General features: G+C 38.2%; 1 protein-coding gene across 5 annotated transcripts in view; it reads right to left on the bottom strand.

The window, feature by feature from the left end:
• The window catches only part of efl1 (elongation factor like GTPase 1), a 90,717-nt gene that overhangs the window by 44,477 nt on the left and 32,936 nt on the right, over window positions 1-13,304 (bottom strand). For all 5 annotated transcript variants that reach the window (XM_047362890.1, XM_047362886.1, XM_047362885.1 and 2 more), the window contains exons 12-13: window positions 11,434-11,533; window positions 687-805 (exon numbers count right to left, since the gene is read on the bottom strand). In XM_047362890.1, the coding sequence (XP_047218846.1) occupies window positions 687-805; window positions 11,434-11,533 (219 nt within the window). The remainder of the gene's footprint in view (window positions 1-686; window positions 806-11,433; window positions 11,534-13,304) is intronic.

Below are 13,304 nucleotides of genomic sequence, written 5' to 3'. Positions count from 1 at the left end.
CCGACTACGCCAAAACAAATTCCTTGTATGTCCAAAAACGTACTTGGCAATAAAGCTTTTCTGATTCTGATTCTGAAACTATTTAATTCAGTAAGGTCAATTCTTCATATTAAGCCCCTGTTATACCACTTTATCATATAAAGTACTGACTTTTTGACAAATTGCTTTATTTCAATAAGGCTCTTCATTATTTACAGTATTTTAGTCTTAAATCTGGGTGTCTCTTGTTTACATTTTGTTCTTTTTAATTACTACCTGACTGTACTTAGTTGTTTGTTTGTATTTTGCCCACAGTTATTTTGCAATTATGTTTATAATGTTGTATAGATACCAATAAGGTTTTAAAGAAAAAAGCAACAAGCAACTCATAGCTGAGGTTGTGTTCCAGAGATGCCAATGTCAGTTTGGATTTGGGTAATCAGTTCAAACTACCCGACCGTGTCCAGATTAAACTAAATAACTCCCAACATGTTTGCTTAAGTGCAGCTGAGGTTGGGTTGAGTGGGTTCCCCTCACACTTATAGACTCCAGTCTTTACCCAATCTCACACTACCATATTTGCCCTACTCACTGACCACAACTACCGCAGACTGATGCAATTTTTTCCTGACTGTGAAAAAAAACTGGGCAAAACAAATCATGTTGTGTGTCCCCAGCTTTAGCTGTACTGAGCACTGCATACTAACCTTCCACTGGAGTATTATCTGAAAGGGTGGCCCCTTCAAGGCTCTCTGCCGCCACCCTTTCAGCATGCCTTTGCCTTGCCATTTCTCTGCGCTGAGCAATCTCCTCCTGGTTCAGAGGCCTGAAATCAATCGGGTGAAGAATAAGTATAGAAACATAGGAATGGGTGAGATAACGAATATATTTCATACAGACAATGTTACTCCACACACCATGTCTAAAATCTGATTATGACGATCAAGAATATGATTTCACAGTTATCTGTGTTTGTTAAATTAGTTTATTAATTGAGAATCTACACCCCAAATACATTACTAACAAGGTTTTAGAAGAAGGGGGCATGGCCACAAAGACAGTGTTCAGAGATGCCAAATGATTAGACAAACAATAAGGCACACTCATCTTTGGATATTCAGGTGGAGTCAAGTTGATGAATGACTCATTATAGGTGCGGCACTCACATTAGTGGAGTAATTAGTGCAACTCCCTGAGGGAGGCTTGAATGCCAAAGTTTAGAGATTTTATTGGTCTTCCCAACAATGCCATGGAAATAGAGAGACGCAGGGCCTACAAGTGTTGAGAAGCACCAAATTATTACACAGATGATGCATAATTTTACCTTCAGAAATCAGACTAAATATGGAAGCAACAATGTTGACTTATACAATGCATTAACTAGTCTATAGCCCACCAAAATATTGTAAAAGAGAACCTTCTCCCCAAAAAGAAAACAGAATTGAAAAAAATAGTTTACTTCAATTCACATTTCTTATCACAGATTCTAGTTTTCTTAATGAACCGCAAAAGTATTTTGGATTTTTGTTTCTCTGTTTAGTATTTTCCTAAGTTTGTTTAATGAGAGCCATGAACTGTTGCTAAACCTATTTGTTGTGGTATCCTGAACAGCGGTTTTCCCAGTGTGGGCATATTCTGGTAACTGGATATTGTGGTTTGGGTTCCCATGTACATAAATAATGGCAGCTTTCATACTAAAAGTTGGTGGTAGGGAGAAATTCTGAAACTTGCAGAGCATAAAACAATTCAGATAGATGAAACCCTGTATAGACATTTCACCACACATACGTCCCAATTTGCGGTGACTTCAGTGCAGCTGCACATGGATCTTGAACCACCCAGTCCCCACCCCTAAATACATATGCAAAGTAGTATAAATAGCCAGAAGGCCAAATAACCAATGCAACAGTGGTGTGGCAGTCAGACTTTGACTACACCATGATTGATTTTTATAGTGAATTACCACAAACCAACAACTTCTTGAATAACATCAGCAACTCAAACCTGACTGAAAATAAAATGGTTGTTGGCTTGTACCTGTGTAGTTCAGCAATATCTGCATTAAATCTAAATGACGCTGTCTAGCTGCTGCATTGAGCATAATTATTGCTCAGTTCTAATCATTGTAAGGTATACCACATCAATGTAATGACATGAATATGCCTCCCAAAGTTCTACTGTCAGCATATACACTATAAGTACTTTAAATCTTTAATATATATATATATATATATATATATATATATATATATATATATATATATATATATAAAAATACTTGAGGCCAGCTATCGGACATGGAGCATGCGTGAGGTTTGTTACCAACACAGCTATTATAAATAGAATAATTATGATTATCATTATAGTATAAATTAATGATGTGTTAAGGACAACATATGCCCTGGCATTAACAAGACACATTTGTTGCACCTGACCGCACACTTTCACGGAATGTTCCTTTTTATACAAGAGTTGTGCGTAAAACTGTGCGCCGCGTAAATAAGACCCCAGAATCCAGAGATTGAAAACAAAAAACAATTGGTTATGTGTATTTTATATGAAATGGAAATACAAGTCAATTTTGTCACAGTCAGATGAGGAGAATTTTCTTTTCATAGTTATAATAAGAACATATAAAATCTGGCTTGGAAACAAAATGACTGTTATTCCTAGACAGTCACCTAATTCAGCAAACCATCATAAATTGGAACTCTGGGAGGTGCTTCTTCATCTCTACACACTGACCTGTTCTCAAGGAGGAACCACCCTATACCATTCCAAACCCTTTGTGAAGTGCCTTGAGACAGACAACATGTGTAGTGAATTGGTGCTATATAAATAAAACTGAATTGAATTGAAATTGAATTGAGTGTACCATGCAAATAGCACAGATGTTCTTAAATCGGGTAAATCCATTATTTATAATTAAACAACATATTAAAATGTATGCCACTGCATACTGCACACATCAGTTTGCTGTGAGACTGCTAAACATGAAGAAGATGAGATCAAATATAAAAAAGAAGAGAATCTATCAGAGAGAAAGCAGGTTGCTGGAATCACACGTATTCCCATTTCTTGCTCTACCTACTTCACCATAATATTGTAGTCGCCCATCTTTTACTATTCATTACCCAACCTTTTCAATAACATGAGAACTTTGCATTGATGTAGGCTACAAATGATCACATTTTAGGTAGTTATCAGGAAATATGACCACATATGTACCTTAAAGAAAACAGCTCAACCTCAGATCCATTTTATTGACCATCCTTTGTCTGTGTAGTGTAGAAAATGCTTCATTTCTCATATCAACCCATTTCCTGCGTTTGGACACACCTTTTAAAGAGCTGTCAGAAAATGTGAGTTTCTGTTTTACAGTAGGCCTACTGTACCGTAATGTCAATGCTGATTGGCTTTTATAAACTTCCAAGGTTGTATAGTGTCATGAAAAAGTTTGTTTTAAACACCAATGTTTTACTCACTTACTTGGTTCAGAATTTTCTGAATAAAATTTATTGGTAGGCCAGTGAAAGAGATAAATAATGTAACTGAGCTATTTAAAGAGGTTTTTGGGTTACTATTGTTCAGGAAACTAACATCTGAAGCACCAAACTGTTCTCTGTCCACGCAGGGCATAATGCGTCAATATTGTGTCAGAATAATCATTTCTCATTGCATTTAGCCCAATAAGGCAAAATAAAATATCTAGAGAGTTTTTAATAAGTTTATCTAGAAGGTGCCCTTCTAGATAAACTTATTAAAAATGCTTTGGGTTTTTTTTGTCTCTCTGAGACACACAATTTATGTTCTTAGTATTTTACTGTACAAAAATGTATCCTTACCTGCCTTTGACTACAAAACAAATGCTCCTTTTTCAATGTTACAGTTTGTATTTTGAAGCAAAAATCCAACAAATATTGCTTCTTTTTTGTTTCATTACTGTTTTTTGATGAAAAATTCCAATTGTCAAAATATACACATACCCTTTCCCCCATTTAAAATTTTTGTGTTTGCTCATACAGTCCATGATCATTGTCTTTCTACCTCTCAGTCTGAATGCAATGCTATGGTAAAATATCAACCATATCACATTCACGAACTCAACCCAGGACAAGAAGTGCATCTCAGCTGTATTAACATAATACAGGGTTAGATTATGTAAATATCTCAAATATTCAGTCGTGGCAGATGGACGCTTACACTAAGCTTGGTTGTGCTGGAGGTTTCCTCCTGTTAAAAGGAAGTTTTCCTCTCCACTGTCGCTTCATGCATGCTCTGTATGAGGGATTGCTGCAAAGTCAATGCAAGCGACTGTCCACTGTCTCTAAATTCTCATCCAGGAGGAGTGAATACTGCACATTACATGATGCAGTCGGCTGGGCTTCCTTCGATAGAAACCTTTTTAACCAATTTAGGATTTATTGGAATGTATGTACCCAACTTGAAATCAGTATGATTCGATTGAAATGACTTTGAGATGACGTGTTGTGAATTGGTGCTATATAAATAAAACTGAAAATGAAAACTGAAATTGAAACTGAAATTGTTTGTGCTAGGAACATAACCACTGTAAAACAGTCAGATACAATTTGTGTTGCTCTCACTTGCTGCTGCTTCATCAAGTTTGTCTTTTTTTTTCATTCATTCTGAACTTTGCTCCAACCCAGCAGCACAGAACCAACTCTCAACAGATAATGAGAGCTTAAAGGTCTGAGTTTAAATGTTGCATTTCCAAAAACAAATACATATATCATAAAGTAAATGTATGCCCCACGTCATAGACAAACAATAATTGTTTTTATTTAGTCCCCATCTTTAAAAGACCCTAGCTTCAACTCCAAATCCTGTTACAAATACAAAACCTCACAGGACAGAAATACGACCTGCTTTGTAACTGGCAGCACATATCTTCAGACAGAACAACCTACTAACCCAAGCATACCATCCAGTAAGGCACATCAAATTGGATTTCCTAATATAGTTTTACTTATCAAAATATAAACTATGCATTTTTATAGAAAATAACATTTAAAAATCAGTAAAAAGAAAGCATGAGTGGTTTCTAAAGTTAAGTTCATAGGTCTGATATGTGACAAAGTAATGAGGAAATGACCAATCAGTAGGCCATAACTTGGTCAGTTCAACAAATGTTTCATAAAACACAGTGTGTTGCTCAACAGCAGACAACGTATATGAAAATCTTTAAAACTCCATTAGTTTTTCCATTAGTTAATCATGGAGGGAAAGTGAAGACTGGGCAGGAGTGGAGCCGAATGTCTCACTCCACAGTCTGAAAGTGTGTACAATGAGAAAAAACTTCTTATCACATCAGAAAGCACATCGGTTTCCTGGGATCCTCTCTTCAGTCAAATTTCAGAAACCTGGGTGTGACTTTTTTTACATGCTTTTATTTAATCAAAGGTTGATTATTGTAATAGACGTTTCACCTATTTTAACAAATCAGCTGTGGATCACATTCAGGCGGTGCAGAATGCTGCTGCAACACTCTTAACAGGGATGAACAGAAGAGCTCACATTACTCCTGTCTTAGCTTCACCTTACGTCACTGGCTACCAGTTCATTTTAGGTTTCATTTTAAACTTCTTTTGTAACTTTTAGGGCTCTGCATGGTCAGCCCCCTTAATATATCTTTGATAGTCTCAAAGCCCTAGTCTTCTGCCAGAGGTCTGAGGTCCACTGATCAGGGTCAATTGTTAGTCCCATGAACAAGGCTTAGGACTCATGGGGATCAAGCGTTCCAGGCTGTTGCACCCTGATTGTGGACTACCCTTCAATTGTTTTTACGCCGTGTTGACTCCGTTGGTCAATTCAAAATACAGCTAAAAACATTTGTACAGACAGGCTTTGAATTAATGTGATGTTTATATTTGCTTTGCTTTCCTTATGTGTTTTGAGACGCACTTTGTTATTTCTTCTGTGAAAGGTGCTATACAAATAACATTTTACTTACTTCATAATTGTGTTCTACAGACCACTACAGAGTGGGATGTCTGTGCCATGATGTTACAGTGCTAAGTTGAGTGTGTATGCATATCGAATTCAGTTCATTTCAATAATACTTCATTAACCGTGAAGGATTTTTAAACCCTCATCATGGACGGTTATAGTTGTAAGCAGGAAGGATAACCTATAGGGGTTTGTGATGCAGCAGATCTGAAGAAGCCTTACTGTGTTGAGAAGATGAAGGTTATGGAGAAGGTCATGGAGAAGGACTACCGGTTGGCCTCAAAGCGATGCTGCAATTTAAACTTTTTTTTGCCAGCTTTCAGCTACAGAATTCAGTTTACAGCATTCACACTGCATTTTCGCAGGAAATGCTAATTTTTCTAGTTATAATATATATCTAACACTTTCTTGGCACCTATCTCCTTCATACTTTGTGCTATTTCAGCCATTCAACTTTTAAGATGTTCAGCTCATTTAGGACATTCCGGCAATGACTTTTGGTATTCATATTTTTTATACTTTTTAAAATATTCAGCTTTTTGTGCAGATTTTTGGCCCACTGAAATGAATGGAAAATCTCAAAAAATTCCGCAGAATTCAGAAAAACGTTTGCGCCATTTCACAGCTAACTACTTCCACATACTTTCAGCTAGAAACTCCATACAAAGTTTAAAGAGATTAGAAGACATTGAGCTATCTTCAAATGATTCAGCTTTTTGATATCTTTAACGGTTTTTCTAAAATTGAGATTTAAGATTTATGCAACGTTTCACAACATGTCAAATTTACAAAGTAATCCAATGACCGAATTCTCCAACTGTCACAGTGTGCACTCAGTTGTTAAAGTTCACTGAGTTTTCACAAACAAATTGCTGTTGTTCTTGCAAATTTCATTCTACAGAAATAATGTATGCATAGCAAAACATAGCTCGTTCTTTCTGCTTTCAGGAAATACAGGTCCTTCTCAAAATATTAGCATATTGTGATAAAGTTCATTATTTTCCATAATGTCATGATGAAAATTTAACATTCATATATTTTAGATTCATTGCACACTAACTGAAATATTTCAGGTCTTTTATTGTCTTAATACGTATGATTTTGGCATACAGCTCATGAAAACCCAAAATTCCTATCTCACAAAATTAGCCTATCATTAAAAGGGTTTCTAAACGAGCTATGAACCTAATCATCTGAATCGACGAGTTAACTCTAAACATCTGCAAAAGATTCCTGAGGCCTTTAAAACTCCCAGCCTGGTTCATCACTCAAAACCCCAATCATGGGTAAGACTGCCGACCTGACTGCTGTCCAGAAGGCCACTATTGACACCCTCAAGCAAGAGGGTAAGACACAGAAAGACATTTCTGAACAAATAAGCTGTTCCCAGAGTGCTGTATCAAGGCACCTCAGTGGGAAGTCTGTGGGAAGGAAAAGGTGTGGCAGAAAACGCTGCACAACGAGAAGAGGTGACCGGACCCTGAGTAAGATTGTGGAGAAGGGCCGATTCCAGACCTTGGGGGACCTGCGGAAGCAGTGGACTGAGTCTGGAGTAGAAACATCCAGAGCCACCGTGCACAGGCGTGTGCAGGAAATGGGCTACAGGTGCCGCATTCCCCAGGTCAAGCCACTTTTGAACCAGAAACAGCGGCAGAAGCGCCTGACCTGGGCTACAGAGAAGCAGCACTGGACTGTTGCTCAGTGGTCCAAAGTACTTTTTTCAGATGAAAGCAAATTCTGCATGTCATTCGGAAATCAAGGTGCCAGAGTCTGGAGGAAGACTGGGGAGAAGGAAATGCCAAAATGCCAGAAGTCCAGTGTCAAGTACCCACAGTCAGTGATGGTCTGGGGTGCCGTGTCAGCTGCTGGTGTTGGTCCACTGTGTTTTATCAAGGGCAGGGTCAATGCAGCTAGCTATCAGGAGATTTTGGAGCACTTCATGCTTCCATCTGCTGAAAAGCTTTATGGAGATGAAGATTTCATTTTTCAGCACGACCTGGCACCTGCTCACAGTGCCAATACCACTGGTAAATGGTTTACTGACCATGGTATCACTATGCTTAATTGGCCTGCCAACTCTCCTGACCTGAACCCCATAGAGAATCTGTGGGATATTGTGAAGAGAACGTTGAGAGACTCAAGACCCAACACTCTGGATGAGCTAAAGGCCGCTATCGAAGCATCCTGGGCCTCCATAAGACCTCAGCAGTGCCACAGGCTGATTGCCTCCATGCCACGCCGCATTGAAGCAGTCATTTCTGCCAAAGGATTCCCGACCAAGTATTGAGTGCATAACTGTACATGATTATTTGAAGGTTGACGTTTTTTGTATTAAAAACACTTTTCTTTTATTGGTCGGATGAAATATGCTAATTTTGTGAGATAGGAATTTTGGGTTTTCATGAGCTGTATGCCAAAATCATCCGTATTAAGACAATAAAAGACCTGAAATATTTCAGTTAGTGTGCAATGAATCTAAAATATATGAATGTTAAATTTTCATGACATTATGGAAAATAATGAACTTTATCACAATATGCTAATATTTTGTGAAGGACCTGTATAAGTGTCATTGCTACAGGTTTTATGGTTTTCTTTAAAACACTCCCTGAGTGCAGGTATGTCACACCTCCTGACCCATTGGGATCAAGACAAAATATAAGAAAAGGGAGGACTGCGACTCTCAGTGAAGAGGGTCATTTTCGAATCGCCCAATCTCCTAAATGGCAGCGTGTAGAGACATGAGCCTTGTCAGTTATTTATTTCAATGGGTACTCTCACTCACAGTTCAAGAATTTTTTTGGATACTAGATATTGCGTTTAAATGAGAGGTGCTTGTTCAAGATGTTGCATCCCATTTTATTCAATGGAGAATGAGATCAACAGTTTCCAACTGCCGCTTAACTGTCACCGTGGAGCTGCAGAGGTGAAGCCAGGAGATGGAAAATGGTGGCCAAAGCCAGTCTGTCTCGATCTCATTCTGTCTTTTCTCTGTCTGTGCCTCTCTCCCTCTATGTCTTTCTGTCTCCTCTATATGACTTTTTAGGTTGTTGTTTCTATGTTGTTTTTTATGTTGGCCATCAACAGTTCAAACTTGTCAGTGTCCATTGCTGAAACATGTTACGCCGTTAATCTTCGCCCATAAATGCGGACTTTGTTCAAATAGTATTTCCATTTGTCAAAAATGTCCTGAACCAGACTTGTGTAAATAAAACAACTTCTTTAAGTCTCCAAATGTGAATTATCATTTTAACACTGACTTTATCTTCCTGAGCAACCTTTTTGTTTACTTTTATGCTTATTTATCTTTTCTGCTGGCATTTCTTTCTTGTTTTATTCACATTTCTGCAAATTTTATTACAATTGAATCAATGTTTTGAACAAAGAGTTTTGAGGTTACCACAGCTTGTTAAGCTGTTTTTATTTAAGCAGATCACCCTAAAGGTTTGGTTTTCAAAATGTTCTGCTAATTCATTACATTACAGCAAATTGTCTGCAGTTTAGGTTCTTTCACTCAGTTTTCAGCAGAAGAATTCAGCTTACAGCATTCACACTGCTTTTTCACTTTTTCACAGGAAATGCGAATTTTTCTAGTTATAATTATTCTAATTCTAATAGTTGTGTTGGAAGCAAACCTCAAGCAGGCTCCGTGCTCCATGGGTGGCTTCTAGGTTATTTTCTTTTTTTTTATGTGACATGCTGAATTGTTTTAAAGATTTAAAGTACTTGACAGTGTGTATGGTGACATTCTCCCTAATAGCGCAATGGAAAGCATATTCATGTCATAACAATGATATGGTATACAGTTCAATAATCAGCATTGAGCTATAATTGAGCTTCATGCTGCAGCAAGAAAGCACCATTTCTATTTGATGCAGATATTGTAGAACTAAACAAGTACGAGCAGACAAACGTTTTATTTTCAGTCATGTTTGAGTCGCTGAAGTCAATTAAGTTGTGGGTTTGCTGTAGTTCACTACAAAAGTCCTTCATGGTGTAGGCAAAGTCTCCCTGAGACTGCCACAGCACTGCTGCCATGGTTATTTGGACATGTGGTGGGTGCCTTTCGGATATTCATCTAATTTGCAAATGCATTTAGGGACGGGGACCAGACGGTGTAAGACGCACATGCTGCTGCATCCAATTCCACCCAAAGTGGGATGTATGAAAGAAAGGAGTGGTGTGACATGTCTACGCATGGTTTCATTCATCTGAATTTTTTTGTGCGCTGCAAGTTTCAGAACCTCTTCCTACCGCCAACTTTAGTATCAAAGCTGCTCATTATTTTCTACATGTGGCCCCAGGTTTAATTTTGCCATCCATAGCAGCAAGTTTTCTGTACCAGCTCAGCCCCTGCAGGAGTAGCAGTGTTCCTTAGCATCTACAGCCCCTTGCAGATGTATTAAAACCTCTTCAAGCTTTGTTTTCCACATCATGACCACCACAGTCAGTCTATTTTATTGGGTCTTTATATAACAGGCCAAGACATACAACTCACAGCAACTGAGAAATGGAAGAAAAATGTACATTTTTTTGCAAACAAAAATCTCAGTCTGGTGCCTTTGTATTCAGCCCCTTATACTCTGATACTACTAATGGAAATCCACTGTGTAATTTAATCTCAGTATGACTGCAGATGTTCTGTTTGTGACCTCAGAGGTCTGTTAAAGAACATTAGAAAACAAGAGGAATCATGAAGACCAAGGAACAGAGCAGACAGGTCAGGGGGACAATTGTGGAGAAGTTTAAAGCAGGATTAGGCTCTAAAACAGCATCCCAAACTTTTAACATCTCACAGAGCTCTGTTCACTTCATCCTCTGAACATGGAGAGTATGGAGCAACTGCAGACCTATCAAGACATGGACGTCCACCTAAACTGACCGTGCTGGGCAAGGAGAGCATTAATCAGGGAAGCAACCAAGAGGCGCTGCTGGAGCTGCAGAGATCCACTGCTCAGGTAGGAGAATCTGTCGATACGACAACTATTAGTTGTGTGCTCTACTTAGCTGCTCTAAGATTAGCCAAACATCTTTTTCTTTGACACTCCTCCATAGAAAGAGATATGTTGAGCACATGTCTGCTGGGGAGGCAAGATCTACATGATGTTTTGATAAATAAGGTCCAGTGTGAGCACATTGTAGAGAAAGAATCATCACATCATAGTCAGCTTAAAAAAACTCCTGGCTGCTGAGCATGATTTAGCTGGAGGTGACTTGTTAAAAGGGAGACACAAAACTGAACTGATGCAACCAGCAGGTTCCCTTAGACATCTGGTTTTACAGCAATATTTTAAATTGATCGTTTATATTGTGGATCTATTCACAACTGTCCTAAGATTTCATTCAATCTAAGCAGTTTTTTCCTTATATACTCCCCACTTTACATATCGTCTGTAATTGAAACTTACCTTACCAAAACAACAATTTAAAAAATAACAGCTGCATATGTGTTATGGGCAGAGCTGTGTCACACGACACATTTACCTCTGTCTATTCTGAGGCAAGGCCTTTGTGTCCACAGCAAACATTTTAGACACAAAGATGATGACTGGAGCATTTGTCCCACTGGAGCACTGGAGGAATGCTGAAAAACAACCCAAGTGGAAAACATTACATCCAAAGTCTCCCTGTTAACATTGTTCAATTGTGATTCAACTGCCAAAAAATGTTAAATTGCTGAACCAAATGTTGATAAAAACAAAATACCAAAAATGGCAAACTATATAATTTGTTGTAATAGCTCTATTTCTAGTGTCTTTTAAAATCCTAGTGACTTTTACAGAAAGTCCAAGAAAAATACCTAAAACTATCCACAACATACCCAAAGGAAACTTGAGTACAAAAATGTCATGACAGCTTACTGAAGTCATCTATTACTTGTTTTCAATAAGTGCAATGGGGCAGAGCTGCACCTAAAACCAGGCCTGAAAGTGTAGAAAGTGTACAAAGTGAAATGTAAAACCCCAAACTGGAATAATGGGTCAAATTGGATTTAAAAGCTTGATACCTTTATGGCTACACTGAACTCAATGACTCCCCAAAGTGTCTCAAACTTAGAATGCAAACTTGATGCTGACCATTTTATTGACATCACTAAATGATGTGAGGAAAATGCTGAAAAATGTAACCCCACTTCACACTGGATTTAGGTTGTGCTAAAAATCAACCACAACATGGATATAGTGTTTAAAATCTTTTCTTGTGGCTATTAAGAGTGCAGTAGGCTTTATGGAGCACTAGAGTTGTTTTTAAGCATGCACAAATGTTGATGTTGGTTTGAAAACATTGTGGCTGCCCATAAGGGCCCTGTGTGGAACATGGTGGCGGCAGCAGCAGCAAACGATATGATGATATGGGCTTGGTTTGGTATTTGAGACTGGCTATGAGACTGGCTATGCTGGAATACATCTTAAGCAATGAATAAGTGAGAAGGACAATCTAGAAGGGGACAAGCCATTAGATGTTAGAATTATTCTGACCTGAGACATACACAATAGGTGCTACAAACAAATGTCAGATAAAAATGATCTCAGATGGTTTCTAACCAGCATCATGAACCATGGATGTGCTTTGCTAGCATGGCTATATCTCTCATCGGTGTCTGCAGCAGCTACAAAACTGACGGAAGTACAGCAGAAGAGTTATTTAGATTGTAGTTTTCACTGTCGCTGCATTTCATGACAAACAGCGCACTGAGTGTTGCCACGACCAACTAACCTCTAAAGCTATAACATCTCATGTATATAACCAATTAATAACTGTAGAACCGGGACTCATAATTACCACTCCAGACACCCGAAGACGATGAGAACTGGCTGATTTAAAGACTCACAGAGCTATATTATATTCTTTTTTTAACCAGTGAAAAACACACATTTCATGCCCAACATATTTCCCACGATTTGATAAGGGGGCTGCTTCACTGAGCAGCCGAGTGGGTGGAGTGGCATCAGCTACCAGGTCTGATTTATATGTATAGCATAGGGCTTATTCATGAAGTTCCACGATAAAATTTAATAAATCAGAATATGACTGCAGTAAAAAGCGGATGGCACACACCATTGTGATCTAAAGGTTCCAGCAGTTTTTCTTGTCACGTATGTCTCTGTGCTTAATATCTCACTACCAATGTAATTTTTACTTATTTTTCTTTAAGAAAAAAAAGAAACATTTAACCCCTTAACAAAAATTAGTGTGCATTCATGCACAAAACCTTTTGGAATTTTGACTTTTTACATTCACTTGTCATATTTTCTGAGTTTCATACCCTGCATCAATACAGCAATGCAGCTCTTTAACCGACCAGAGGGAAAACGGGGGGTGGATCTGGCACTCATGACATCACACTGCAATGA

Source organism: Girardinichthys multiradiatus, chromosome 4 (assembly GCF_021462225.1).
Source record: "Girardinichthys multiradiatus isolate DD_20200921_A chromosome 4, DD_fGirMul_XY1, whole genome shotgun sequence".
Lineage (NCBI taxonomy): Eukaryota > Metazoa > Chordata > Actinopteri > Cyprinodontiformes > Goodeidae > Girardinichthys > Girardinichthys multiradiatus.
Note: the sequence above shows the minus strand (reverse complement) of the source record. Positions and strands in the feature narration are given on the sequence as shown.